Source organism: Salvelinus alpinus, chromosome 9 (genome assembly GCF_045679555.1).
Source record: "Salvelinus alpinus chromosome 9, SLU_Salpinus.1, whole genome shotgun sequence".
In the NCBI taxonomy this organism is placed as follows: domain Eukaryota; kingdom Metazoa; phylum Chordata; class Actinopteri; order Salmoniformes; family Salmonidae; genus Salvelinus; species Salvelinus alpinus.
Genome location: NC_092094.1, coordinates 43382420 through 43409874, shown reverse-complemented (window position 1 = coordinate 43409874; position 27455 = coordinate 43382420). Strand labels below are relative to the sequence as shown.

At 42.5% G+C, this 27455-nt stretch overlaps 1 protein-coding gene across 1 annotated transcript in view; it reads left to right on the top strand.

The window, feature by feature from the left end:
* Window positions 1-27455, top strand: part of LOC139530155 (protein kinase C-binding protein NELL2a-like) — a 110992-nt gene that overhangs the window by 18514 nt on the left and 65023 nt on the right. The window contains exons 4-13 of the mRNA XM_071326296.1: window positions 1603-1776; window positions 2743-2839; window positions 5165-5237; window positions 5329-5411; window positions 5744-5872; window positions 8956-9058; window positions 11058-11149; window positions 12855-12960; window positions 13292-13420; window positions 24132-24257. Coding sequence (XP_071182397.1) covers window positions 1603-1776; window positions 2743-2839; window positions 5165-5237; window positions 5329-5411; window positions 5744-5872; window positions 8956-9058; window positions 11058-11149; window positions 12855-12960; window positions 13292-13420; window positions 24132-24257 — 1112 coding nt within the window. The remainder of the gene's footprint in view (window positions 1-1602; window positions 1777-2742; window positions 2840-5164; window positions 5238-5328; window positions 5412-5743; window positions 5873-8955; window positions 9059-11057; window positions 11150-12854; window positions 12961-13291; window positions 13421-24131; window positions 24258-27455) is intronic.

Below are 27455 nucleotides of genomic sequence, written 5' to 3'. Positions count from 1 at the left end.
ATCTACTTTACTGGAAGGATTCTGGGAATGAAGAGGAACAGTTCAGCTGTCTGTAGAACTATGGGTGTGGTCGGTCCTCTATTGTACTGCCTTTTACCTCTGTTAGTGATGTTGAATTGGGTAGAATGGTGTGTGTGTGTGTGTGTGTGTGTGTGTGTGTGTGTGTGTGTGTGTGTGTGTGTGTGTGTGTGTGTGTGTGTGTGTGTGCGAATAGCAATTCCTCTCTCCATATTCCATCTGCTCATTATTCCTGGTTCCACACGAGACAAACTCAAAGTTCCAGTCAAAAGTTTGGACACACATACTCATTCAAGGGTTTTTCTTTATTTTTACTATTTTCAACAATAACAAATATGGAATCATGTAATAACCAAAAAAGTGTTAAACAAATCCAAATATGTTTTATATTTGAGATTATTTTGAGATATTTAGATAATTATCCCGTTGAGAAACACATTATAGTCCCACTAAGCGTAAAATAGTTGGGATGGCGTATTGCTGCAGAATGCTGTGGTAGCCATGCTGGTTAAGTGTGCCTTGAATTCTAAATAACACAAACAGTGTCACCAGCAAAGCACCCCACACCATAACACCTTCTCCTCCGGTGGGAACCACACATGCGGAGATCATCCGTTCACCTACTCTGCATCTCACAAAGATACAGCGGTTGGAACCAAAAATTGAAATGTGGACTCATCAGACCAAAGGACAGATTTCCACCGGTCTAATGTCTATTGCTCGTGTTTCTTGGCCCAAGCAAGTCTAGTCTTCTTACTGGTGTCCTTTAGTAGTGGTTTCTTTGCAGCAATTCGACCATGAAGGCCTGATTCATACAGTTTCTTCTGAACAGTTGATTTTGAGATGTGTCTATTACTTGTACTCTGTGAAGCATTTATTTGGGTTGCAATCTGAGGTGTAGTTAACTCTAATTACCTTATCCTCTGCAGCAGAGGTAACTCTGGGTCTTCCTTTCCTGTGGCGGTCCTCATGAGGGCCAGTTTCATCATAGCACTTGTTGAGTTTTGCGACTGCACTTGAAGAAACTTTCAAAGTATTTGAAATTTTCCGGATTGACTGACCTTCATGTCTTAAATTAATGATGGACTGTCATTTCTCTTTGCTTATTTGAGTTGTTCTTGCCATAATATGGACTTTTTGTCTTTTACCAAATAGGGCTGTCTTCTGTATACCACCTCTACCATGTCACAACACAGCTGATTGGCTCAAACGCATTAAGGAGGAAAGAAAATGTACTTTTAACAAGGCACCCCTTTTAATTGAAATGCATTCCATGTGACTTCCTCGTGAAGCTGGTTGAGAGAATGCTAAGCGTATGCAAAGCTGTCATCAATGCAAAGGGTGGCTACTTTGAAGAATCTCAAATATCAAATATAATTTGATTTGTTTAACACTTTTTTGGTTACTACATGATTCCATATGTGTGATTTCATAGTTTTGACGTCTTCACTATTATTCTACAGTGTAGAAAATAGTAAAAGTAAAGAAAAATCCTTGAATGAGTAGGTGTGTCCAAACCTTTTGACTGGTACTGTATGTCTAAATCAATTCCTTTCTCCATATTCTGTCCGCTTGTCCATTCAGGTTCCTGGAGTTGGAGAGCAGTGGGCAACGCAGTGAGGTGCGTCTCCACTACCGCACCAAGGGTCAGCAGGCCCACACTGAGGTGTTTCCCTACAGCCTGGCAGACGGACAGTGGCACAAGGTCTCTGTGGCAGTCAGCGCCTCCCACATCATATTGCACGTCGACTGCAACAGGTACGCTTCATGAATGCCATAGTAATAAAACGAATCAGGTTTCATTTATTCCAGTATATCGGTATTCATTCATTGTCCGTTTAGGATTTTTACTTTACCTTCTATAACAATATTTTAATGTTTGATTTGTTTGCAATAAATAATTCCTTAATGACTCAAAAAAATTATGGAAAACATCCGTTTTTATCGTTGTGAAACAACTGCTAAGCTGAGAACTGCTAGCTAACTTTCTAGCACAAGTCAACAACTTCGGGAGGGCAAGCTTGCAAAATAGATGCAGAGAAATCGGACTACCCCTAGTGGCGAAAGTAAAAACTGCAAGCCGAGGCAGTCAAAGAGGAGAAGCATTCTTCTCATAAAGGAAACGTTTGTTTGATGAAATAGAGCCATACTAAGACAAAAGAAATGTGACACAATGTGTAAATGATAACAAATTAGTGCACGATATTAAGACATTTATGAAAATTCTGGAACTGAATTCTGAAATTGAACAAGAGGCTACAAAATAGAATTTTGATTCCTATGCAACGTTCTACTAATAGGAATACTTCACTGTTAGTTTTGTCCTTTTATTCTTTTTGTTTGAACAGTAAAACAATCAGCATGGAGAAAGGCCAATAAAACCACTTAGAATGTATTTGTTGCCATGCACTACCCATAAAGCATATTTAGAACTTGTATTATTCGAAACATAAAATATGGTCAAAAATTAGAAAAATTCTGTGATATGATATTTTGGCCATATCGCCCAGCCCTAAAGCTAAGTAGCGAGTAAGATGACAGAACAGGGTGTTTTTAGTGTTAGGGGCATTATTACTATCCAATTTATTCATATATTATTGTTTTAGTGGTAGTAGTATTAGAAGGTGTGGTGTAGTTGGCAATTATGTTTAATGATTAGCGGTAATCATGTTTTGCTGACCCTCTGTGTTGTTTTGACCTGTTTCTGTCTTTCTGCCTTTGTAGGATCTATGAGAGGGTGGTGGAGATCCCATTCATGGACATACCTGATGACGCAACTTTCTGGCTGGGACAGAGGAACAGCGCCCATGGCTTCTTCAAGGTAAATATGACATGTTTTGTAAAGCTGAAAACTCTTCACGGTGGCTTATGTTTGACGGTGCGTCATAAACGGTGATGATGCTGCTTGATAAATGATTCAAATCATTGAGGAGAAAATTACGCGCGTTGGCTCATGGACCTTGTTTTCCCACAACCCACATACTCCCCAACCGCTTCCCATCCTTGGTTGTTTAACCATTGACTTTATTTATCAAGTCTGGGGATTTAATTGGTCACATTTCTCAAGTTTGCCAATGTAAATGTTACATTCTTTCACACCCATCCCTCATATTACGAATGAATTGACATGTTTGTCCCATATATTGTGTGTCCCCTTGTTTACTGCTGCTGTGCATAGCCGGCGTAATTATCCCAGAAACACTGATTTGCTAGAAATCGGTAAAAGCCTTTGGAATGGACCGTGCTCACTAAACATGCCCTATTGTTTTATCAGACTTGAAGATATATCGCCCCTCACACAGGTTTAATCCTCCCAGGAACATCCTTCCCACAGGGATAAATGATAAGTTACAGTATATTGTCCTCTCATCTGCTTTTAACCACACTGGTGGTGCTTTGTGTCTGCTGTCGAGACAAACAGACCACCAGAATGTGTCTGCGCGTGTGTGTGTGTGTCTGTGTACATATTGCATCTGTGTGTGTAGGTACGACTGCCTCTTTGTGTATCGGTCTGTGTGTGTGTGTGTGTCGCTTCTGGCTGTTGCATTTCCTCAGCGTTAATTGGCAGATGAAAGAAGACTTGGAGGTCACCCACTAGTCTTGTCGTGTGCCCACCACACCTTTCCCTCCCTGATTAGTGCTGGGAAAGGAAAGCCACATCTCTTCTAACGAAAAAAACCTTAATTAACATATCTCACACTCTTTCTTTGTCTCTGTTTGTATAGGGGTTTAGAGGAAGCACAAAAAAAGTTGCGTCCATAACAGTCTAGTGGCAGACACTTTTATCACAGAAATGGAGGATACCCATTCAGCAGTTCAATATTATAGCATCCTACATACACTGAGTATAGCAAACATTCGGAACACCTTCCTAACATTGAGTTGCACCCCCCCATGACATTAATAAGGGATCATAGCTGTCAACTGGATACACTAGACTTGTCATGGAAAGAGCAGGTGTTCTTAATGTTTTGTACACTACAGTCAGTACGTAATATACCATGATGTGTATGAGGGAGAAATCCTTAAGATGGCTCACAATTGACGACCAATTAAGTTGCACTTAGATCCTAATCTTTCATTTCCAGACACTTTGCACGGTTTACCCCTGTAGGCTACGTCTGGAAAGCAGCTCGTTTTGACAGTAATCATACGCTCAATAACATTTCACACGTCATGCATACATTCATCAGTGATACGTACATGCGTTATCTTCCCTAGTCTGACGGTTTTTCAGCCTTCCACTGAGTCAGCGTCTAAATTACCGGGAGATGGAAACATGTTTAACGAAACACGACTCATGCCTGCTTCCATCTGACCTGATGTTGCCATGAGGAATCAGCGAATTGGGTTCTTTCGATTTGAATTTATGGCCAGTAAATTGAAGTAGCAAGACAATTTTAAAAAACAATTTCTCATAAGTTGCGCGGCTCCAAAAAATCCACTCAAGGAATGGAAGGGGCCAGGTTTCCATGGTTACTGAGTGTCTGGATATGCGGTTCGGCCACAGGACGAAAGGCTATCAAATTAAGAGACCTATGAATCAAATTGAAACTGTATCTCATAGTTATGCTTATCAAAGGGAATCAGGAGAAAACAGAAATTGCTATTACATTCATGACTCCCGTATCATTGGTTCACTTTGCATCCAATTTCAGTCCAATTATCTCACCACACAGACTGTACCAGTCCAGAGAACACATAACTCAGAATAAACTTGTCAGACTGCCTCCCCGATATTGAAACACACATTTCCAGTAACATTCACTAAATATTTCATACATTTGTTTTCTGATAACAGTATTTATTGAGGTTGTGCAAGATTTGAAAATGATGAATTGCGTGTGTGTGTCTGTGTGTGTGCGTGTGTGCGTGCGTGCGTGCGTGCGTATGTGCCTGCATGCCACAGTAAATGAACAATAAACTAGACCATGTTTCATCTCTGTTATCTCTCCTCAACCTATTGCGCATTAGTTTCCTTAGCTTCTCTTTATATAACACCATCCACTGCATTGATGATGGCTATCCTCTCATTTCAGGTGCTATCTGTGATCAAGTAGGACACATTTAGTCTGAAGAGACAGTATGCTCTGTGCTGGCTGTAACTAAGTCTGGTTTTTTTTTCTGTGTGGGTGTGTGTCTGCAGGGTGTAATGCAGGATGTTCAGATACTAGTCCTGCCTCAGGGATTCATCTCTCAGTGCCCAGATCTCAACCGGAGTGAGTCCACACCTATTGTATTGTAATGTTATTCACCTGTAACATTAAGGCATGTCTACACATTTTGGATCTGTGGTCGGTTCTTTTCTAGCATGCCCAACCTGCAATGACTTCCACGGACTGGTGCAGAAGATCATGGAACTGCAGGATATCTTAGCCAAAACATCCAGCAAGGTACTGGGATGTATCCTGGTTATACATCTTTGTTGTCAAGGCTGATAGCTTGGGCTATTCATTTCTGCTTCAACATGTTTCCTTCACCATCAAAGATGCAACCATACTGGCTATGGTCTACCTCCATACTTGCCATCTATAGTCTTCTTATATGAATCTACTTTGATAATGTTATACAGTGAAGATCTCCTTTAGTGCATGGTCGACTGTAGCAGGGCTTGTAGTAGGACTTGTTTCATGTGTATAGAGATGGATGATATGCACCGATCTGAGGCTCACTCCCCCCTCTCCCTCCCCCTTCCTCCCTTTGTATCTGGGCTTGGCGTGGCCAGCTGTCCAGGGCGGAGGAGAAGATGAATGGTCTGGATGGATGCTATTGTGAGAGGACCTGCAGTGTCAAGGGGGTCGTCTACAGAGAGGACGAGTCCTGGACAGATGGCTGCAGGAACTGCACTTGCACGGTGGGCTATGTGTGTGTGTGTGTGTGTGTGTGTGTGTGTGTGTGTGTGTGTGTGTGTGTGTGTGTGTGTGTGTGTGTGTGTGTGTGTGTGTGTGTGTGTGTGTGTTTCAATGGCCCCATTGTAGACCCTGCCTTTGTTTTGGGCTTCAGTTCATCAAGTGTTGGTGGGGAGGTGGGGCCATACCCCATTGTTGATGGCTTATGTTCTCATTACTCCATTGGATTGAAAGGAGTGTTGCCCTAGATTCCCAAATAAAACAGGACAGAAAACAAGACGGATAGAAAATGTATGCAGTAACTTGGATTATACAGATAGAGCTGCAGGACTCAGCCATGCTGGACATATCCTCTCTAGGGTCTACTTTCCTCTTCAAGAACTATTAGAACATTTAGTTATGAGAATAACTATATATCACATCAACAGACATATTTCACCCCCTGTCATTCTACCAGCTATAAGACACCAATTCCTCTCTATGCCACTGAACTAGGGATGGGGGTTTGAAATAATTTCACCATTCGAGTAATATCATTTTTTGTCAGATATCCAGATATTTTAGAAAGTATATATTTTTTAACTTATGTTTTTAACTTGAGCACTGCTGCGCAAAGGAGAGAGGTTGGCAAGGGAGAGAGGTTGGCGCTCTATTGCTGCAGCTGTGGAGGGGCTGTGTGTGTGGGAGCGAGGAGACGAAGGGAGAGAGAGAGAGACGCAGTAGCCGAATCGGCTACAGCCAAGAGGAGCTAACTTGTAGCAGCCACATTGTTATTTATCATCCCATATTACAGTGCCTGCCTTGTCTGGAGTAGACTAGAGAAGCCAGCCAGCTAGCTAAGTTAGCCAGCTATAGCTAGCTAGGCTAATTGAGGCCAAATGCTGCTCTTTCTCCCCAACCCCATTCAGATAAAACAACAGCCTAGCTATTGCTTGCTCATTGTAGCCTACTCCTCATTTCGCAAACTTTTAATTCCGAAATTTTATTCCATCTTGCATTCCATCTTGCATTGCACTCACTCCACTTGCTACACATGGAGCCGCTTTGATTGACCAACATAAACAACAATCTACACACGTGAAGGCTACCTGTGGGCTACCGGTCTTCTTATGGGGCGCACATCATAAAAACTACATTGAAAAGTTTTTTGTTTTATTAAATTAATCATTTGAAATGTAATGTTATATCCTTGTATGTAACAATGTCACATGGATATTTTTTATTTACGTTAGAAAAAGCTTTTTCAGTTGTTAAAGGTCCAATGCAGCTGCTTTTTATCTCAATATCAAATCATTTCTGGGTAACAATTAAGTACCTTAATGTGATTGTTTATTTCTCACACAATTTTTCTAGGACTGTCTGGGAGTGGTCTGAGTTGGGAGGGAAAACTGAAAACTAGCTGTTATTGGCAGAGACGTTTAGAACCCTCTTTATTATTGGTCTATTAACTCATTTGCCGCCTGGTGATGTCATCAGGCAGGCCAAAACTCCATCCCACCAAAACAGGCTGACATTTCAGGACGTCTTTGACCAACGGTTTGTTCCCAATTTCACAGTATTATTCCAACATCAGTGTGTAAATATATATAAAACACAGGGAAATCACGTTTTTTTGACTGCACTGGGCTTTTAAAATAGGCATAAATTAATACAATATTCAGTATTCGAATACTAACGTCCGTTCGGATATTCTAAAAAATAACTGTGCATATCCCTACAATGAACTCCTCAAATGAGCGGATCTGTGGATTTGCGCCAGCTGATGAGGTGTACTATGAGGAGATCCCGTATTGCTTAGTACATTATATTGGTATAATGTGAGTATTCTTTTTTATTCAACTAGGCAAGTCCATTAAGAACAAATTCTTATTTACAATGACGGCCTATTGTGCACCACCCTATGGGACTCCCAATCCCAGCCAGATGTGATGCAGCTTGGATTCAAACCAGCTACTGTAGTGACGCCTCTTGCACTGAGATGCAGTGTCTTAGCTGCTGCACCACTCGGGAACCCTGTAAATGTACATATCTTTCACCTACTTACTCTCGACAGATGATCATTATCATCAGCGATTTGTTTCACCCCGCTCATCCAATGAATCGTCGGTGCTCATAGACTTGTCGTGTCCTCGATGAAGACTGCAATTACGCCATTAGATAGACATGTTCCTTACGTTACGTGTGGCAATTAGCCGCAACCTTTCAAACTAAAAGGTCACAGCATTAAGATGGTATCAAATATAGTGGATGAGTCAATCCATGTTTCTTTAAGTAGAGTTCAGTTCTCGGGGAGGAATGTGGGTGAGTTACAGAGATAGAAGCACCTCATACTTATTCAATCCTTAAGACTGAATATCTTATAGAGACTCTAGGGGAAGAAGGCAGGGGCATCATTTCATCTTAACCTAGGTTATGGCAAACATTTTTTTACGCTCATTTACTGCATTTCTACACAATTTAAAAACTCTAAAATGCAATTTGGCGAGCTGCAAAAACAAGCAAAATGGACTCCAGCCATTATCACCGTGTACAGTAGCTGTAGCTCTATTCACCTCAGTCAATAGGGGACTGAACATTCTACAAACAGCTGCCTGCTATGCACTAGCTCAGCACTGGGATTAAAACTTTAGTTTAGTTTCATGTCTAGTCAAACAGCAGTTACCTAGCCAAAGCCTTCTACTACAGCCATCTTTACCTCTGCAATGTGTTGAGAAAAAGTCCTGCTGGTTCCTGCAGCTGCGTCGATGTGCTCTTCCACAGAGAGGAAGATGTGAAGCGAAAGGTTTCATTCTCGCCCAAATCTGTCCAAAATAAGCCCAATGCATTTCTATGGGCTTATTTTGGTCCTAAGCTTGTCGCCTGCTTTCCCGCCTTTGGGACAACGACTCCCATTGTTAGGGCGGAGACATGAGCATCTCGTCATTATATGCAGATCTCTGCTCTCCATAAAGCGAGACAGACATTACAACCAACCTTCCTTCCTCTCCCAGGCATCCGCAAGTCCCAATTGACGTCAGTGGAAGAAGGTTGTGTTTAATACTGTTGCCTGTCAGTTTCAGTGACTTCCTGTCATTTCTCTCTCCCACAGAATGGCACAGTGCAGTGTGAGACCATCTCCTGCCCACCCCCTCAGTGCCCAGCGGGCACCACGCCTGCCTACGTGAAGGGCGCCTGCTGCATGGAGTGCCAACGTGAGTGAAATGTCTTAACACACACACATACACATGCACAGATGGACGTACACACAGATGGACGTACGCCCACAGATGGACGGACACACACACACACACACACACACACACACACACACACACACACACACACACACACACACACACACACACACACACACACAAACACACACACACAAAAACACTCCACAAAGGCTGCCTTGACAACTGACCACAGCTCTGCATTGCTAAACTGCTCCCCAACATGCCTCCTGAGATGCTCCATCCTTTTGCATATACATGGACCAATTATTTAACAGCCAGCTTATCAACACAGGTGGCCACATTGACACAAATGGGAAACAGACACCAGGGTTTGCATGATGTGAGATAAACTAGTTCCTGTTTACACTAGACAGGATGATGCTACTGTATGAGGCGGGGGAGCTCATCATGGACTTTCAAATCGATTTATCTTTTTTTTTTAAACGTATTTGAAGTTGAGGAAAAACAACATGAAAAACATGTTTATCTGGAGAAAGAAAACGGAATTATGAAATGGATGCAGGATGCCGTTGGAGCAGCCTTGTGTCTGGCTGAGCAGACCATGAAACATTAAGATAAATGTCTGTATGTTTTATTTGATCAATAACCGCTTAGCCCGTGGATGTGTTCTTTTCAGATAAATAATTCTGTTTCATCACGTATCTACACAGAGAGAAGGTTTTTCTAGCAGACTCGGAAGATAGGAAAGCAGCGCTATTAGCCTCCTATATACAGGGCCTTACCACTTATATTTCCTAAATTTCTGTTTTCAACATAGAGATGGATTTCAAAGAATATTAGCTCCATAGTGAGTGATGTGTTTACCTTTCAAAAGCAATAGAGGCAGTATAGTTCCTGAGATTACATTCCTCTTAAACATGCATGCTGTACGTCACACATTCCAAGGTTCTCTCAACATTGTGTTTGGTCTCAATAAGCCTCTTGTTATTATTAAGAAGAGCTAGTTCCACTGTATAACGTGTGGCAGACTATATATTTTTAGAGGCCTGGGTTACACAGTACATCTTTTCAAGTGTAAATTGAATTACATTTAAACTCACTGCAAAACTCACACACACACACCATCAACACACAAACAGGCGCAAGCTGATCCATGGGAATCAGACTCAGTCAAACTATTCATACCACATTCAGTTTGACTCTTTATCAAAGGAAATCCATTAGCTTAGCTCGCTAATCATGCTGTGTTGGCATAAACACTCCCCCTCCCTACCCAACTCTGCACTGCGTTGTGACGGGCGGAGGCGGTTGAAAGGCCTGTAAGCATCCTAATCTGACATCAACACACTGGTATAAATCCTCCTTAACTCTGCCACCTCTGTGTCTCTGTGTACAGCACTGAGGTAGACAAAGACAGGGCTCATTAAGCTTGCTTTGGTGTTAGAGACTCAAAGGAAGACTCCCTCTCCAAATGAAAACCTTATCTGTTCACCTACTGTACATTACCTCCTCACGGAGCGGGAGGCAGGGAGCTAGGTTCTGGTTCGGATGACTTGTCAAGCACAATGTTTTTAATAGCTTTTTCAAAACTTCATCAATGCTTTTCCTGGTCATCAATTTAGTTCGTTTTACTGGTTCTTGTGCAGATATAATAATTCACAGTTTGATTGACGGGTGAAATGGCTTGGGGGTTAGGGTTTGGCCTATATACGTTTTCCTCTAGCAATTCTGATAATCAGGTAGCCTATCCACTCAAACCTCCACATCAAACTGACATATTTAATAGGATTTTCTGCCCAAGTAAGATCATCGCCTTTCCCCCAGTCATACTGTGTCACGTTGAAGTCCAATGCTCCCACTCTGTTTTCAGATAGGGACAGACATGAAAATCTTTCTTATGTGGCTTCACCGCAGCATGTTGCCACAGACTGCCACAGTGTAGTGAATATCGCCTTTTTTTGTGCACTGCCGTTTGTGTGTGTGTGTGTGTGTATGTGTGTGCGTCTATTTCCAGTGGTATGCCTGTTCAAAAAAGAAGAGTTGGTGGAGGGAGATCAGAAAGCGGTACGCGACAACTCCGGCAGATGCCAGCTGTCCGAGTGCAGGGTGAGTACACAGCCCTTATGAAAGCATGCTATTGGTGTTTTCCTACCTACATCACTACTTGGTTTAAACAAACTCCCACAACTGCCACGAAAATACACAATAATTCAAGCAACCAAGCACTTACAGTGTATTAATTTTCATCACAAGGTGTAGGACAGCCTCGTTAAATAGTGATTCCAGACTAGAGTTGCTCTCATCAGGCCAGAGGCTAAATCAAGCCTGAATGAGAGACTGCAGTCGGCCGTCAACATCAGCTAAATTTATTGATCTGTTTTTTCCTATGCTCTCTATGGGGAAAGTAAATGGGCAGGACTGAGTAATTGAGTTTCCAGGAGGGGCCCAAACCGTCACAGCATGACAATCACTGTTGCGATCAATCATCATCAAATATATCTCCTATATTCCTGTATGACCATATAGATTGTGCAGTGTGAGACTGATGGCTGTATGGTGAGATCAGACACCTGGCCCATTGGCAGCCCTTGCTTTCTGACTGCAACTGCTTTCTTATACAGACACAGGCACTGACATAGCTACAGACACATATAGACACATAGGCACAGACAGACACAGAAACAGTCTCAGACATAGGCTGCAGATCAAAGGACTGTGTAATGGGGATAGTGTGAGACATCCTGGTCCTATAGTCTCAAGCAGGATGGCCGTCTGGGTAAGCAAGCCTAAGTATCTTAAATTGAGTGATAATTGTTTTTCTTTCATTTTTCTTCCAAGCTAAATGATCTAACATCATTGGCACATCATTTTGCTTATACTGTATATAAACCTAACAATGACCTAATACAAGTAATATATCTTATTTCAACATAATCTTCTAGATATTTTACCTAATAAGATGATTAAGGTTAAATAACATGATTGAGGTAAAATATCTTTAAAAATATCTGGGGAAAAAATGAATTACTTGTCTTAATTTTGCTTATGTTGACCTAAAAAAGCCTTATCTGCCAATGACGTTAGATAATTTAGCTTAAAAAAATTACTTTAAGTGAATTATCACTCAATTTAAGATATTTAGTCTTGATTAGATGTAACTTTTTGCAGTGTGCTGCTGGTTTTGGGGGGGGGGGGGGGGGCGTGGCAAACATAGAGACACAACTATTTGATTGTGGCTGAATAGTGGCTGACCTCGCCCTGTGTGGAACGTAGCTAGTCATAGAAGTGTTCTGAGTTGGTTTGTTTGATTGGTTTTCTCTGACTGAGTGTTTCTCGGTTGTGTGTTAATGATGTTCATGATCATGAATCAGCATCCGTCAGGTAGACAGAGTGGAGAGGAGTCAGGGCATTAAAGATGGCTGTTAAAGAGATGGTGGGAGAGGGAGCTCCCTAATTACATTTACTCTGTCTAATCACACAATCGGGGACAATTGCACTGGTTTCATATCCTTCTCTGTTCAATTTGTTATCATAAACCTCAATAGATAAGAGAATCAACATGCAGAGTCTTACTACAGCGCAGCAGCGCTAAATACTAACCTGAAATATGTATACATTACTGCTATTGACAATCATTATGTAATTTTAGTTGGGAAGTTGTGCACAGTAGCGAGGGAAGCACACCATGGATGCCTAATTGCCTCTGATTAAATTTGTGCCTTATCAAATCTGTGGGAAACCAGCAGCTGAGCTAATCTAACCCTAATGAGGTTGTGTCTCATTTTGTTTCTCATTGTTTCCCTGTTACTAGGAGATGGCTATGCATCGGGTCGTCATGACTACCCCCTGTCCTGAGCTCAACTGTCCAGAGTCCGAGCAAGTCAACCTCACCGACAGGTGCTGCAAAGTCTGCAGAGGTATGGGAAAATACACACTCCTGCCTATAAAGGCATTTCACTGTACATTAAAACGTGAAACTCTATATCAGTGGTTTCCAACCAGAGGTACTAGGACCCCTGGGGGTACTTGGCTTATCAACAGGGGGTACTTAATAAGACTCATGAGACCATAGGCAATATTCAGTTGGTGGTACAGTAACCGAATAAGGTTGGGAACCACTGCTCTACAAGACAGATTACAAACCTAAAAAGAATCAGCAAATCATTACAGGAATCATTGCAACAACAAAAAAACACCTGGAGTCTGAGAGGAGTGACCTGTGTGTAACCTCTGACCTCTGTGCCCTAGGTCATGACTTCTGTGCGGAAGGCCACGGCTGTGTGGAGCACTCTGACTGTATCAACTTGGAGGCCGGGGCCCGCTGCAGCTGCAAGGATGGCTTCCGCCCGCTCCGAGATGACAACGCATACTGCGAAGGTACACAAAGGATTCTAGTAGAATAATACTAGAATTGATAAAAGACCTTCTATTGAACCGTTTCTCTCCAAGAGTGGCAGAATATCTTTTCATGTTGTGAACTTAGGTTGAACTGCAAGGGTTTTGTGACAGCATCATTTTTGGGTTGCAAAAATTGAAAGAAGAAAATCTTCCAACACATTGAGAGATGACATACTGTTGGACAGACGGTCTGCTGTAATTTGTGTAGAGGTATTAGTCATAGGTACGGATTGTGCGTTCACGTGCTATTCGGGACTAGGACACTCTGAAATTTCCGACTTGCTAAGTGATTGTAGTTATATACAGTATGTGCCGCGTTCAACCAGTTAGCAAGTCGGAAAGTGTCCGATCCAGGGACTTACTTTCACTGACACTCAAATCATTGAATGCTCTTGTCTTCTTTTGGTCAGTCTCTACTGTGTATTGATATGAAAATACAGAACGCTGTGTTTGTCTCACTGCCAAGAACGCAGGATGAGCAGAGACCCTCATAAGTAGTGCTATTCATTATGTAGGCGGGAATATTCATTGCTGATTGCATGCCACACTGATGTTTCAGGCCATGGTGTTAACTCTAGTAAAACTAATGGGGCCAATTGCAACCATCGATGGCTACTATATTATTCACAGCTGATCTCTCGTTAAACCATCAATACGCGCTACATTCACCCGCACAGCTGATCTCTCGTTAAACCATCAATACGAGCTAAATTCACCCGCACAGCTGATCTCTCGTTAAACCATCAATACGCGCTACATTCACCCGCACAGCTGATCTCTCGTTAAACCATCAATACGCACTACATTCACCCGCACAGCTGATCTCTCGTTAAACCATCAATACGCGCTGCATTCACCCGCACAGCTGATCTCTCGTTAAACCATCAATACGCGCTACATTCACCCGCACAGCTGATCTCTCGTTAAACCATCAATACGAGCTAAATTCACCCGCACAGCTGATCTCTCATTAAACCATCAATACGCGCTACATTCACCCGCACAGCTGATCTCTCGTTAAACCATCAATACGAGCTAAATTCACCCGCACAGCTGATCTCTCGTTAAACCATCAATACGCGCTACATTCACCCGCACAGCTGATCTCTCGTTAAACCATCAATACGAGCTAATTTCACCCGCACAGTTGATCTCTGGTTAAACCATCAATACGCGCTACATTCACCCGCACAGCTGATCTCTCGTTAACCCATCAATACGCGCTACATTCACCCGCACAGCTGATCTCTCGTTAAACCATCAATACGCGCTACATTCACCCGCACAGCTGATCTCTCGTTAAACCATCAATACGAGCTAAATTCACCCGCACAGCTGATCTCTGGTTAAACCATCAATACGCGCTACATTCACCCGCACAGCTGATCTCTCGTTAAACCATCAATACGCGCTACATTCACCCGCACAGCTGATCTCTCGTTAAACCATCAATACGAGCTAAATTCACCCGCACAGCTGATCTCTGGTTAAACCATCAATACGTGCTACATTCACCCGCACAGCTGATCTCTCGTTAACCCATCAATACGCGCTACATTCACCCGCACAGCTGATCTCTCGTTAAACCATCAATACGCTCTACATTCACCCGCACAGCTGATCTCTCGTTAAACCATCAATACGCGCTAAATTCACCCGCACAGCTGATCTTAATTGCAACCATTATTGGTTACCACATTACCACTCCCTAAAAGCTGATGTCGGCGTTAACTTAGTCTTGCGTGCTACCAAAGTCTTTCAAGATATTTCCACCCTCTTGTGGGTGTTATCATCAAAAACAACTTGGACCTACTTTTTGAGAAGACTAAGGGCGGTTGATCTATTTGACAATCATCCTGTACAAATGAAATAAAGTATTTCCTCATTAGCTGTGGCAATGTACCGACACGTTGTATGAATGGAAAACTAATGCTGGTGTAGCTCATATTATTTGATTTGTTTTCAATTCATGTAATCCATTAAATACAACTGTCTTATCAAGATAAAATATCCCGGGACTATATGAAATGTGTTACTAAATCAAGTCGATTGAGTTTTATAATCTGTATTTTCTTATCAAATGAAATATGCAGGCTTATAGTTATTTCAAATGAATATATATTATATTATTTTGTCATTTAAAGTGAAACGTTTGAAAGAATATAGACCTATTACGTCTATATTCTTATACTCAAATTAGAATTTGTTTACATTCATCAGCCTTACGGTTTCCGGTGGTCCTGATAGGTCGATATTTCACTGGGGGCGGGAGTAGAGAGCAGACGCAGCTGTCTGGTATCATAATCACTTGACACGGTAACAACGAGAGATCAAATGATCTGCGGGGTTTTTTCTCGTGGGTTTTCGGTTGCAAGCAAGTCTGCTTTAACACGCTAGTGCATGTAATCTCCCTGTTATTAGCGTTTGAAGAAATCCAGCTGTAATGCGTAGCACATTGCTACGTTCTGCCTGTTGGTTGCAATACACCCAATGCGTTTGATCATTTCATGATTGTTTTCTTATATAACAGATGCTGATATGTTTAATACTCTATGGCGATTTGGCCCTCCACTTTTGAAGATTGGAAAATGTGTTAATACTTCAAGGACATTTAATCACATGGACTGCCTACTAAAATGCATGCAAATAAACATTACATAAACAAACTGTGAATATAGATGTCTTCGCCGGTCCTTCCCTTCCTCAGTGAAAATTCCCACATACATCTTTGCTTCTTACTTTACGGAATCTTCCCGGGATGATCAGAGAAGTGACCTCTCCATCTGCAGTGCTGTAAAATCTAGAGTGTTTACCAAACTCATAGTAATACACGTGGGGTTCCGGGAGCTAAATCTATGGATGACGCTGATGACAAGCGCAAATAAGCCATCAAATCTCAACTCCATATCCCTTTCATCCTCGTTGCTTCACTCCATGCCTGTATGCATACATGCCCTACTTTTACCAAGCTGATGAATTCCCTCCAACTTCTCTCTTCTGTCACCTTCACCAACATCAGTGCGATATCTTTGGTTACATGTTCATTGACTCTGATAACCAGGAGGGGAAAGGCACGTGTTAAGAAGATAACAGCCATTCCTGACCTCCTCTCAGTCTGTTTTAACATGCTAAATATGATCAGTTGGTCAGGTAATTATAATGTCTCAGGGAATTTGCATAATTGAAGATGCTATCAGCCCCCTGTCTCCAATTAATGGAGTATAAAGGTCTCTGGGCTGCAGGTTAAGCCCCTGCCGCATGGCACCACCTCAAACTCAACTCACCACCTCAACTCACCACCTCCACCTCAACTGGCCACCTCCACCTCAACTCACCACCTAAATTCACCACCTCCACCTCAACTGACCATCTCCACCTCAACTCACCACCTAAATTCACCACCTCCACCTCAACTCACCACCTCAACTCACCACCTCACCTCACCACCTTCACCTCAACTCACCACCTCAACTCACCACCTCACCTCACCACCTCCACCTCAACTCACCACCTCCACCTCAACTTCAACTCACCACCTCCACCTCAACTCACCACCTCCACCTCAACTCACCACCTCCACCTCAACTCACCACTCCACCTCAACTCACCACTCCACCTCAACTCACCACCTAAACTCACCACCTCCACCTTAAGCCAGCAGAGACGGGTGCTTTTGCCCACTCTAAGTTGGAGGGAAGAAGATTGGTAAATACTTGCAAATCTAGGAGGAAGACGTGTTCAAATTCCTGTACACCCAGGGTAAAGGTCGAAGTTGTGTGCCTATTTCAATACAGGTTTTGACTCTATTTCACTTACATGTAGTTGCATCCAGTATCACCTGAGAGAAGATGCTGAAACACCCAACAGCAGTATTGTGGCATGTTTGGAAATGGATAAGATCTATAGTTGTTTCAATGCCAGCCATTCCATTCAACACAGTGGTGGTTAGAACCAGACTCATCTCGAGAGCGACCCAGGTCCCTGTATGAAATTGGATGGGGGTGTGAAGAGGGTTACTTCTGAAACTGCGGAGGGACAAAATTGACTCAATTTTCTGATGTTGTTCTCACAAAAGCAATAGATTTTTTTTGAGGGGCTTCTGGAAATCATTTACACTATGAGTATTGTGCCCTGCAAAAAGAATCGGAACAGCCAACATAGTTGTTTTGAGGATCACACAAGTGTCTGAGAGAATGTTGGTGTTCCTATAATAGTCGGGACAAAGGTAGCTACACCATTTTGCTGTTGAGGGTTGGTATGTGTCAGTATACAGATGGAATAGCTGTTTGTCAGCCTCAGTATCAGACCACAGAACACATGAGATGGATTCCAATAGACAGGCTTATGTGCTCCACACAATATACATAATGTATACAATATACATAATGTACATAAAGTATGCCGTGTACACGTACAATTCCCTTCAGCCATCAGGTTGGCATCAGATCGGTGTGGTATCTCAGGAAAAGACATACACTGGCTCTTTAAAACAGTCCTAGGTCACTGATGTGCTGAACATAGCCTATGAGATCACTCCTGTGTAAATGTTTCATAGAAGCAGTGGTAGCAGAGCCTCAGGGGGAGACTCTCCTCTCCCAGCCTCTCTCTGCTCATAGAGTGCTGTTCTCTCAGACAGAAAAGCACAGGGCCCCATTCCCTCAGAAGGCAGTCATGTAGAAGGCGTATTTTCCAACACAAATCCAAGTGATGGGTAGTGTATTAAACATCTCTATTAGAGTGAAAGCCAAGCTGCTGTTGCCAAGTGACAGACTGTGATTGGCTCTAGATTGAGTCATCTGTAAAGCGCCCAAGGTTGAAGCTAATATTAGTATTCTAATACCACAGGAGAAAAGGCACGGAGCAGCTCGCATTGTTTTCTTTTACTCAAATAATTGTTTTCATATTATTTTCTGGCGTATCTGAAAATGAGTATAGTGTCTCTTTTCTTCAAAGACCTCCTTTATTCAGATGATTCACTCACACAGGCTTATTTACACAATTTTGTCTGAGATCAAAAGGACATCGTTCTAAATGCTTCTCCGTTTTGACTATTGCTATTTGCACATTGGTGGCATTCAAATGCAAACCAAATCACAAGTGGTCCAACTAGTGTATGTTTTGCATGCATATCATTGCATTCGTGTAGCGGCATAGAGTAGTAGAGTCGGGCGCTTGCAGGGGTTGCACACATGGGCACATTTTTAGGCTGGGGTCTGGGAAAAAAGTGGCCTTTTTTAATCTTTTTTAATATCGCACAAATTATCGAAATGACAGGCGACTTTGACACTGACAAACTGAGCTTCTGAGGTCAATAAAAACGACCTTGTCTTGAATCCATCAATAGTGTAGGCCTAGGTGTGTGGAGACACATATATTATACAATATGAGGAGGAAATTATAGTCCTAAAAAAGCTTTCCAGTTTCACTGACTCACCCAATGATGTGCAGCTCCCTCACCGTTGATGGCCGATGCGCTCATGCCAAAAGCCTGTCTCTTGTTTTACTATCTAAAACAATGCTGTTCACTCAATACGCCTATTTGGAAGTTGATATAATATTTTGGTAGCCTACAGACAGATTAGAGTCTTCTCTTTTCAGCAGGAGACATTTGCTTTCCAACCGGTGTTTTCCCGCGATTGTATTTGAAATATTGTGAAAGGCTTGTTCACTGATAGATTTGCTGTGCGCTCTCGATTATACACTATACTTTGTGATTGGGCTACACACAATCCACAGCTAGGCAATTTTTTTTGTTAAGCTATGTGGTTAAATTATAGGCCTAGTACTATTCTGAATTATTTCATTTATTTCTGAACAGACAATAGTACTGTAATTCTATAACTTCGGCAAATACATTTCAATTTATCTGGGATGCTGCAGCACCTCCAGCATCCTTTCCGCAGCTCTGATTCTATGAGGAAATAAATGATGAAGCGCAACGCTGGAGAGATGAGAGTTGCAGGCTCATGTCTATCAGAGCAGAGAGAGATCATAGACAGTGAATCTCATTCTAGTTCTGTGAGATACAGGCGCGCTTCTCTCTCACCACAGCAACGGCCACACGTTGGTCTTTAGGCTACAATGTTGCGGAAACCATAAATCTGGGCTGGCCCAACCCGAATCAATTCTTAGAATATCAGGCGTGGGCTGAAAAGCTACGTTTTCACATTAGACAGGAGAATTACAGAGGAGGCAACTCAAATTAACTCTGATTGCTTTAGTTAAAATGTTTACATTGCAAACAGGGACAATTAATTTTCATGCCACGAGAGGTACCGGATCCTGGCAAATAGGTTCCGGAACAAAACAGGCCAAAACTGAGAAGTGACGGATTAAATTAAGCACTGGTTGTATCCCATCCAGTGATAACTAGGTAGCCTGTTGCATTTTGCTGTTTGTTTTAATGTCACAAGATAGAGGGGGGCTAATTGGCATTTACCAAAGAGCATCCTACTAGGCACAGGCGCCAAATAAACGTCTTTTCCACGTTGATTCAACGTCACTTCATTGAAATAACGTGGTAACAACATTGATTCAACCAGTGTATACCCAGTGGGATGGCTCATCCCACATCACAATCACTGCTGGGATGAGCCTGAGGTCTGACACACACACACACACACACACACACACACACACACACACACACACACACACACACACACACACACACACACACACACACACACACACACACACACACACACACACACACACACACACACACACACACACACACACACACACACACACACAAACTGCACCATCCCAACCCGCTGTGTGCCAGCAACATCCAACACTCTCTGTGTGTGAGCGTGCAAACACCACGAGAGCTGACAAAACACCCTGCCGTGCTGAAAACCAGGCCAGTGTGGAAATAGCAACAGTACACGACAACAACAGCGCTCCTATCCCTCAAAAATCACCAGGCAGAGACACTTCCCTCTGTTTGTCAGCATTACCTAGCGCTACTACCACCTGTTATTCATTGGTTAGACCTCTGCCCCTTCTCTGGGATGCAGAGAGAAGGATGACAGATGATGGTGGGGATTCATTGATTCATGCAAAGAGGCAAATCTCCTCAAGATTAATGTGTGTCAGGAAGGAGAGTAAGCCCACTCACTCCGTCAGCCAAATGTCACCATAATTTCCTAACATCCCACTGGTCACAGATAGTTTTGATTTACATTTGGTTGAGTTGTCAACGAATGTGAATCCAACAAAAACAATTACTATGTATTTAGGTTAAAGTGTGGGTGAAAAAAAGACGAAATTCTCTTGCGTTGATGACGTTTTGCAAATCCAATCCGTTTCCCCACATTGATTCACCGTCATCACATAGGATTTTTGTTGTAGAAATGACGTGGAAACAATGTTCATTCAACCAGTTTTTGCCTAGGGGGATGTTTGATAGCATAAGCAAGGAGTTTATTCCATAAAACACATTAGCATTAATCACACACACACACACACACACACACACACACACACACACACACACACACACACACACACACACACACACACACACACACACACACACACACACACACACACACACACACACACACACACACACACACACACACACACACACACACACACACACACAGCATTCCTCATTGTCTGGTGAGTTTGTTCATACCAGTCCATTATTCTAAACTCAGGTACTGTACTGGGCTAATTCCTCTCACTTCATTTGCCCTGTGATTTATCACTTGTGGTTATTGCCCTGCTAAAAAGACAATGCCTCTGCTTTTTAAACGGAGACGGAACAGTTGTTGCATCCTAATGTGCTTCTTTTCAATCCATTGTGTTAATTGTCTCGCTTCCCAAAACAGTTTGAGGCTTTTCCATGTTTGTTTTGGTCTTTTTAAAAGATCACTGGTTGAGGAAATAATTACCTGGTGTTTGGAAGAGATGAAGAGATGTTGAGCACCACATTTTCTTGTCTCTCGCCCATTAAAACACAAGCAGCAAAGCATATCATCTCTCTACCAATGTTTAGGTAATTGTTCTGAAGAGATAGTAATGGCCTCCTAGTTGTTTTACTGAGAGGCCCGTTTGGGTAGAGTGAATAAAACATGTAGTTTGGAAATAATCGGAGGCTCTGGGGATTTTAACAATAAAGAAACAAGCGGATTAAAAAATTGTTCACTCCTTTATCAATTACGGCAGCAGACTTTGCTAAATAAAGAAAATGGAGTTACATTGACTCTCCCTCCTACTGTTGAGGCAATAGTAGCACAATAAGTGGGGTACTGCCTAGACATATTGAGCACCTCCTTTGTTATCATAATACATAGAACCGTTAGGAACATAATACATACAGTAAGCACGTAGTGAATTGTCTGAAAGACAGAAATGTCTACTTAAAATCTCTCCAAACAGAGTAGCCTGTCTTTATACTCCGTTCACAGTCGAGGGCTAGCTAACTGTGCTGTGGTGAATTTCATTGAGTTACTTTACTGCTCAGTCTGTTGAGACACACAGCCGTTGTCTTTCCTCTGACTACTAGCCCTGCCGTGGTGGGGGACTCTGGGAACTGTGTGAGAATATCAGCAAACAATCTGGCAGCCCATTTCAGTAGCAGTAGTAGAGATTTTACATCAACTGTTTGGGTAAATGAGCCCAGGCAGCAGAGAGAGGCTGTTGGCAGCATGGGGTGGTCTGGGAGTCTTTGTGGGCCCTCCAACAGGGACGCCACTGTTATCTCCTGACTCCCAGACTTCCACACAGCAGTATGGTTGACAGATAGGAGGCCGCTCCACATTAGGAATCCACAGGGGCGTTTTATGGCTCTGGAATGACCAGCATGTGCAACAACTGGAATATGAATTCTATCTGAATTGATATGACTGAGTCTACACATTATGTCTGCCACTGTTATGTTTTAATGTAATGACAAAGAAACTACTCCAGCTATTGAGTTGAAATGACACTGATTACAATTATGTTTCGTATTCTTATCTTTTCTTATTTCTTATTGTTGTTGCATTGTCGCGAAGGAACCTGCCAGTAAGCATTTGCTTGAACAGTGTATGCCATATGTATCCTGTACATACGAGTACATAAGACTGTCCTCTTAAACAAATTAACCTCTGGCTCATCTACGTATGACTGGGATTGATTCAGCCTTTGTAGAGAGGGGGGGGGAAGAGGGAGATAAACAAAAGTAATTTTCTGCCCATCCATCCAGTGTGCCAATGACTTGATCCAGATCATTCCATTGAGAGATAAAAGCCGCCGGTGCCTCTGTCATTCTTTTAGGGTGGCACATCGCATGTCGCTGTAGTGACAGGCCAATCAAGGAAATGGACTGGACTAATGTGGATGGAGATTGTTCATGCTCCCTCGCTGGCCGCTTGGACAGCGAGCCCCGTCGTCCACTACGCAGACACGTTCCAACATATTTTTTCATCGAGCGTTATGTGTGTCACGGGGGGAAAGACGGATGACGTCCTACAGTTAATAGGCTCTAAATCAAAGCCGCCGCTTAGACAGCCAATCGCAAGCCAGAACAAGTGTCACCTAGGGCCCCCGCTCAAGGTTACCGCCCGCTATAGCTGCCCGCTGTGGAGAAACAGTCCGTACCTCTCTCCTCTTTCTCCCCCCCCCCTCATCTCACTCTCCATCCCCCTCTCACAGCCAGTAACATGGTTCATTTAGTGAAGGCCAACTCATTTACTGGGCGACGTGTTCAATAATTGGTGGGATTCATTGTGTGTTATCTGGTATTCAGTGGATGGTTGAATAGAAGGAATGATCAAGAGCTGGGGCAAAAGCAGAGAGTTAGGTAGAGTGGATTTGAATACAGCACAGCCAGAGATGGTGTATGCTGTGGTGGTTGGAAGAGGCAACCAAGGACATGTAAGCGGGTGAATGAGATGCAAATACAATGCATTTTCATATCAAATGATGATGTTTTCAAATATGGTTGGCAAGGAAGCAGAGAGTGAGTAGCCTAAGGTGCACATGTGTTTAAACGCGGAGTGAATAAATTACTTCAGGTCAAGGACCTCTATCTCAACTCCAGTTGGGTTTTCACAGTTGGTCTATTTACATTTGGCGTATTGCAATCTACAGTAGCCCAGCACCACTGCCATATTAATACAGTTGAGCTCTGTTTGCATTGCACTACGTTGCATCACAATGTGAACATCTTCTTAGCCCCGTCAGTTTCATGGAGATACTGCATCTCGTGTAAGACGCTTTCAACTTGGCTGTTTCTTTGTGGACCACGAAGAGTTGCTGTTACTAAAGGTTAGCAGCTAATGGGATTATGAATAAATGAATATAATATTGAATCTACTGCCTCGTGGAGTGTCATGATGCATAAATAAAATATATATAGAGTTTTAGGAGGTTGGACCAAATGGGAATTGACTACCTGACTACCCCATTAAACACAGTACGTAGACCACAGTAAGAGTAAAGGATGTTCTACTTTGAGTACATGGAACATCTACAGTAGAACCACAGCTGCCTGTTTCCCTCTCCTCCCCCTTATTTCCCCCAGGGTCTCCACTGATGAAGATACACTTTCCATGGGCTCTCCCTGTCTCCCTCTATGAGGCGTTAAGGCTGAACTGGGGTCTGAACTAGGTCTTTAGTGGAGCCCCAGTTAGAGGAGCCTAGTGTTGACCATGCGTGACCTGCTCACCCTGGTCTCCCTCTCTCCTCACTGTAGATATCGACGAGTGTGCGGAGGGGAAGCACTACTGCAGGGAGAACACCGTGTGTGTCAACACCCCCGGATCCTTCATGTGCATCTGTCACAGGGGATACATCAGGATTGATGACTACTCCTGCACAGGTGAGTTCTTTCTTCTGGCAGACTGTCTTATAGCTGCTACCAGAAACCCATACTGTACTTGTTTCATGTTTATGGCTTCACACTAAACTGTTGAAAGCTGCATTGGGAGTGTGTGTGTGTGTGTGTGTGTGTGTGTGTGTGTGTGTGCGTGCGTGTTTGCGTGTGACTCATGATTGTGAGGCTTTTTATATCACCTGCAGAACATATCATAATGTGAAAATCACTTTAAACACTGCATAGCCACGGACGCTATCGGTGAAGGAATCTGTTGCCTCAATAGGCTACAGTAATTATGCTTAGCTCATTAATTTAATGCTCATGTATAGAAATTAATGTCAGGGTTTGAGTCGCTCCTATTGGATTTGGTCTGATTACCGCAGGCCACATGAAAGTCATATGCACACAAATCAAAAAGGAATGTTTGTAATTCTGTCCACTTTGCTGCTTTATAGTGTGGTAGAATTAGATGGCATTAGCCCGGGCCGGTGCATCTTAGATGAATACTGGTATGAATTAGTATTGATTTTGGGAGGCTATTGGCTGCGTTTGCTTTGTGCTGATTACAGAGCAGATTTCTGAATACATTGCTTAGTGTAATAACTGTATGATTGAGAAACGCCGCAATTACACCATTCAATTCCAATGGTAGATTGAGTAAGAACTCAGCATTAATGTGCATCTGACCACGATTATACTGACAAAATCTACAATTATCTTTGTGTTCATTCCGCCTATTTTGTCCGGCTTTTCTCTTCCGTTATGTCGTATATAGAGTTGATAACAATGTCATGGTTCGCGGTTAAAAACACTCCAAGTGTGGTTCGTTTGTGCGGTTTACTAGAAGGAGTTAAAAGAGCATGGCCTTTTGCTGTGTTAGGCCAGATTTACTAAATTTGCATCTGCTGTTTTCAGAAGAGAATGATACTGCAGCAAAAAAAGCTTACCATTTCTTCTATATTCTATGTTTTTCTCTAGGAAATTAATAGACACAAACCTGGAACATGGTGAGAACGAGCAAATGGCAATTAAACTACTTGAACTTTAACTTAAATAGGCCTAATCCTTTGTGACTGCACTGCAGTGCCCTTGTCATGATTTAATGAAGATCATTAGATTATCAAGCCTTGGATTCTCAATTTACCACAAATTGTTGACAAACCACCACTGTTTTCTTTGTCATTCTAATCAACTCTTTACAGTAAACAATATTGTTAAGGTAAAAAAAGTACATTTGAATTAACTCCATGACTACTATTGTTATTGAACAGCAGGCCCATGTCTCCTTTCATTTAAAGAGATTACTCAATGGTATAGATACCAGGCTGGTCACTAGAAATAGACAGCGATTTTGGACATTTGAAAAGGTCCCGAGAACATGGATGCTGTATATTGTATGCTGCTCACAAAAAAAAAGAAAAACAAAAGCCCAGCACTGGGCACGAACTCATGAGGCTTACATGCTGCCTAGGCCAGGCACGCGTGTGCGTCCGCATGTTGATTTTGTCCAGACACGATCAGGACGCACAGGTTGAAATATCAAATGAACTCTGAACCACCGATATGGGGACAGGTCAAAACGCATGAAACATTCATGGCCATTTAGCTAGCTGGCTAGCTTGCTATTGCTAACTTATTTGTCCTGTGATATAAACATTGGGTTGTTATTTTACCTGAAATGCACAAGGTCCTCCACTTGGAATTAATGTTTACCTTTGAGTTGTTTCTGTTTCAACCCTGTAACCACGCGGAATGAATGCGTAAAAAATAGACGTTCACTGTTGTCGAATCATTGTCGAATTTTGAAGGGGAACTACGAGATCTTGTTGATACAGTGGCAAGAAAAAGTATGTGAACCCTTTGGAATTACCTGGATTTCTGCATAAATTGGTTATAAAATGTTAATCTAAATCTTCATCTAAATCCCAACAGTAGACAAACACAGTCTGCTTAAACTAATAACACACTATACGTTTTCATGTCTTTATTGAACACACCGTGTAAACATTCACAGTGTAGGGTGCAAAAAGTAATAACTGGTTGACCCTCCTTTGGCAGCAATAACCTCAACCAAATGTTTTCTGTAGTTGTTGATCAGACCTGCACAACGGTCAGCAGGAATTTTGGGATGTCTAGTGTGAACCGCTCTCTTGAGGTCATGCCATAGCGCCCTCAATTGGGTTGAGGTCAGGACTATGACTGGGCCACTCCAGAAGGCGTATTTTCTTCTGTTGAAGCCATTTTGTTGTTGATTTACTTCTGTGTTTTGGGTCGTTGTCCTGTTGCATCACCCAACTTCTGTTGAGCTTCAATTGGCGGACAGATAGCCTTACATTCTCCTGCAAAATGTCTTGATAAGCTTGGGAATTCATTTTTCCGTTGATGATAGCAAGCTGTTCAGGCCCTGAGGCAGCAAAGCAGCCCCAAACCATGATGCTCCCTCCACCATACTTTACAGTTGGGATGAAGTTTTGATGTTGTGCTGTGCCATTTTTTCTCCACACATAGTGTTGTGGGTTCCTTCCAAACAACTCCACTGTAATTTCATCTGTCCACAGAATATTTTGGCAGTAGCGCTGTGGAACATCCAGGTGCTCTTTTGCGAACTTCAGACATGCAGCAATGTTTTTTTTGGACAGCAGTGGCTTCTTCCGTGGTGTCCTCCCATGAACACCATTCTTGTTTAGTGTTTTACGTATCGTAGACTTGTCAACAGAGATGTTAGGATGTTCCAGAGATTTATGTAAGTCTTCAGCTAACACTCTAGGATTCTTCTTAACCTCATTGAGCATTCTGTGCTGTGCTCTTGCAGTCATCTTTGCAGCACGGCCACTCCTAGGGAGAGTAGCAACAGTGCTGAACTTCCTCCATCTATAGCCAATTTGTCTTACCGTGGACTGATGAACATCAAGGCTTTTAGAGATACTTTTGTAACCCGTTCCAACTTTATGCAAGTCTTCTGAGGTCTCTTTTGTTTGAGGCATTCACATCAGGCAATGCTTCTTGTGAATAGCAAACTCAAATTTTGTGAATGTTTTTTATAGGGCAGGGCAGCTCTAACCAACATCTCCAATCTCAACTCATTGATTGGACTCCAGGTTAGCTGACTCCTGACTCCAATTAGCTTTTGGATAAGTCATTAGCCTAGGGGTTCACATACTTTTTCCAACCTACACTGTGAATGTTTAAATGATGTATTCA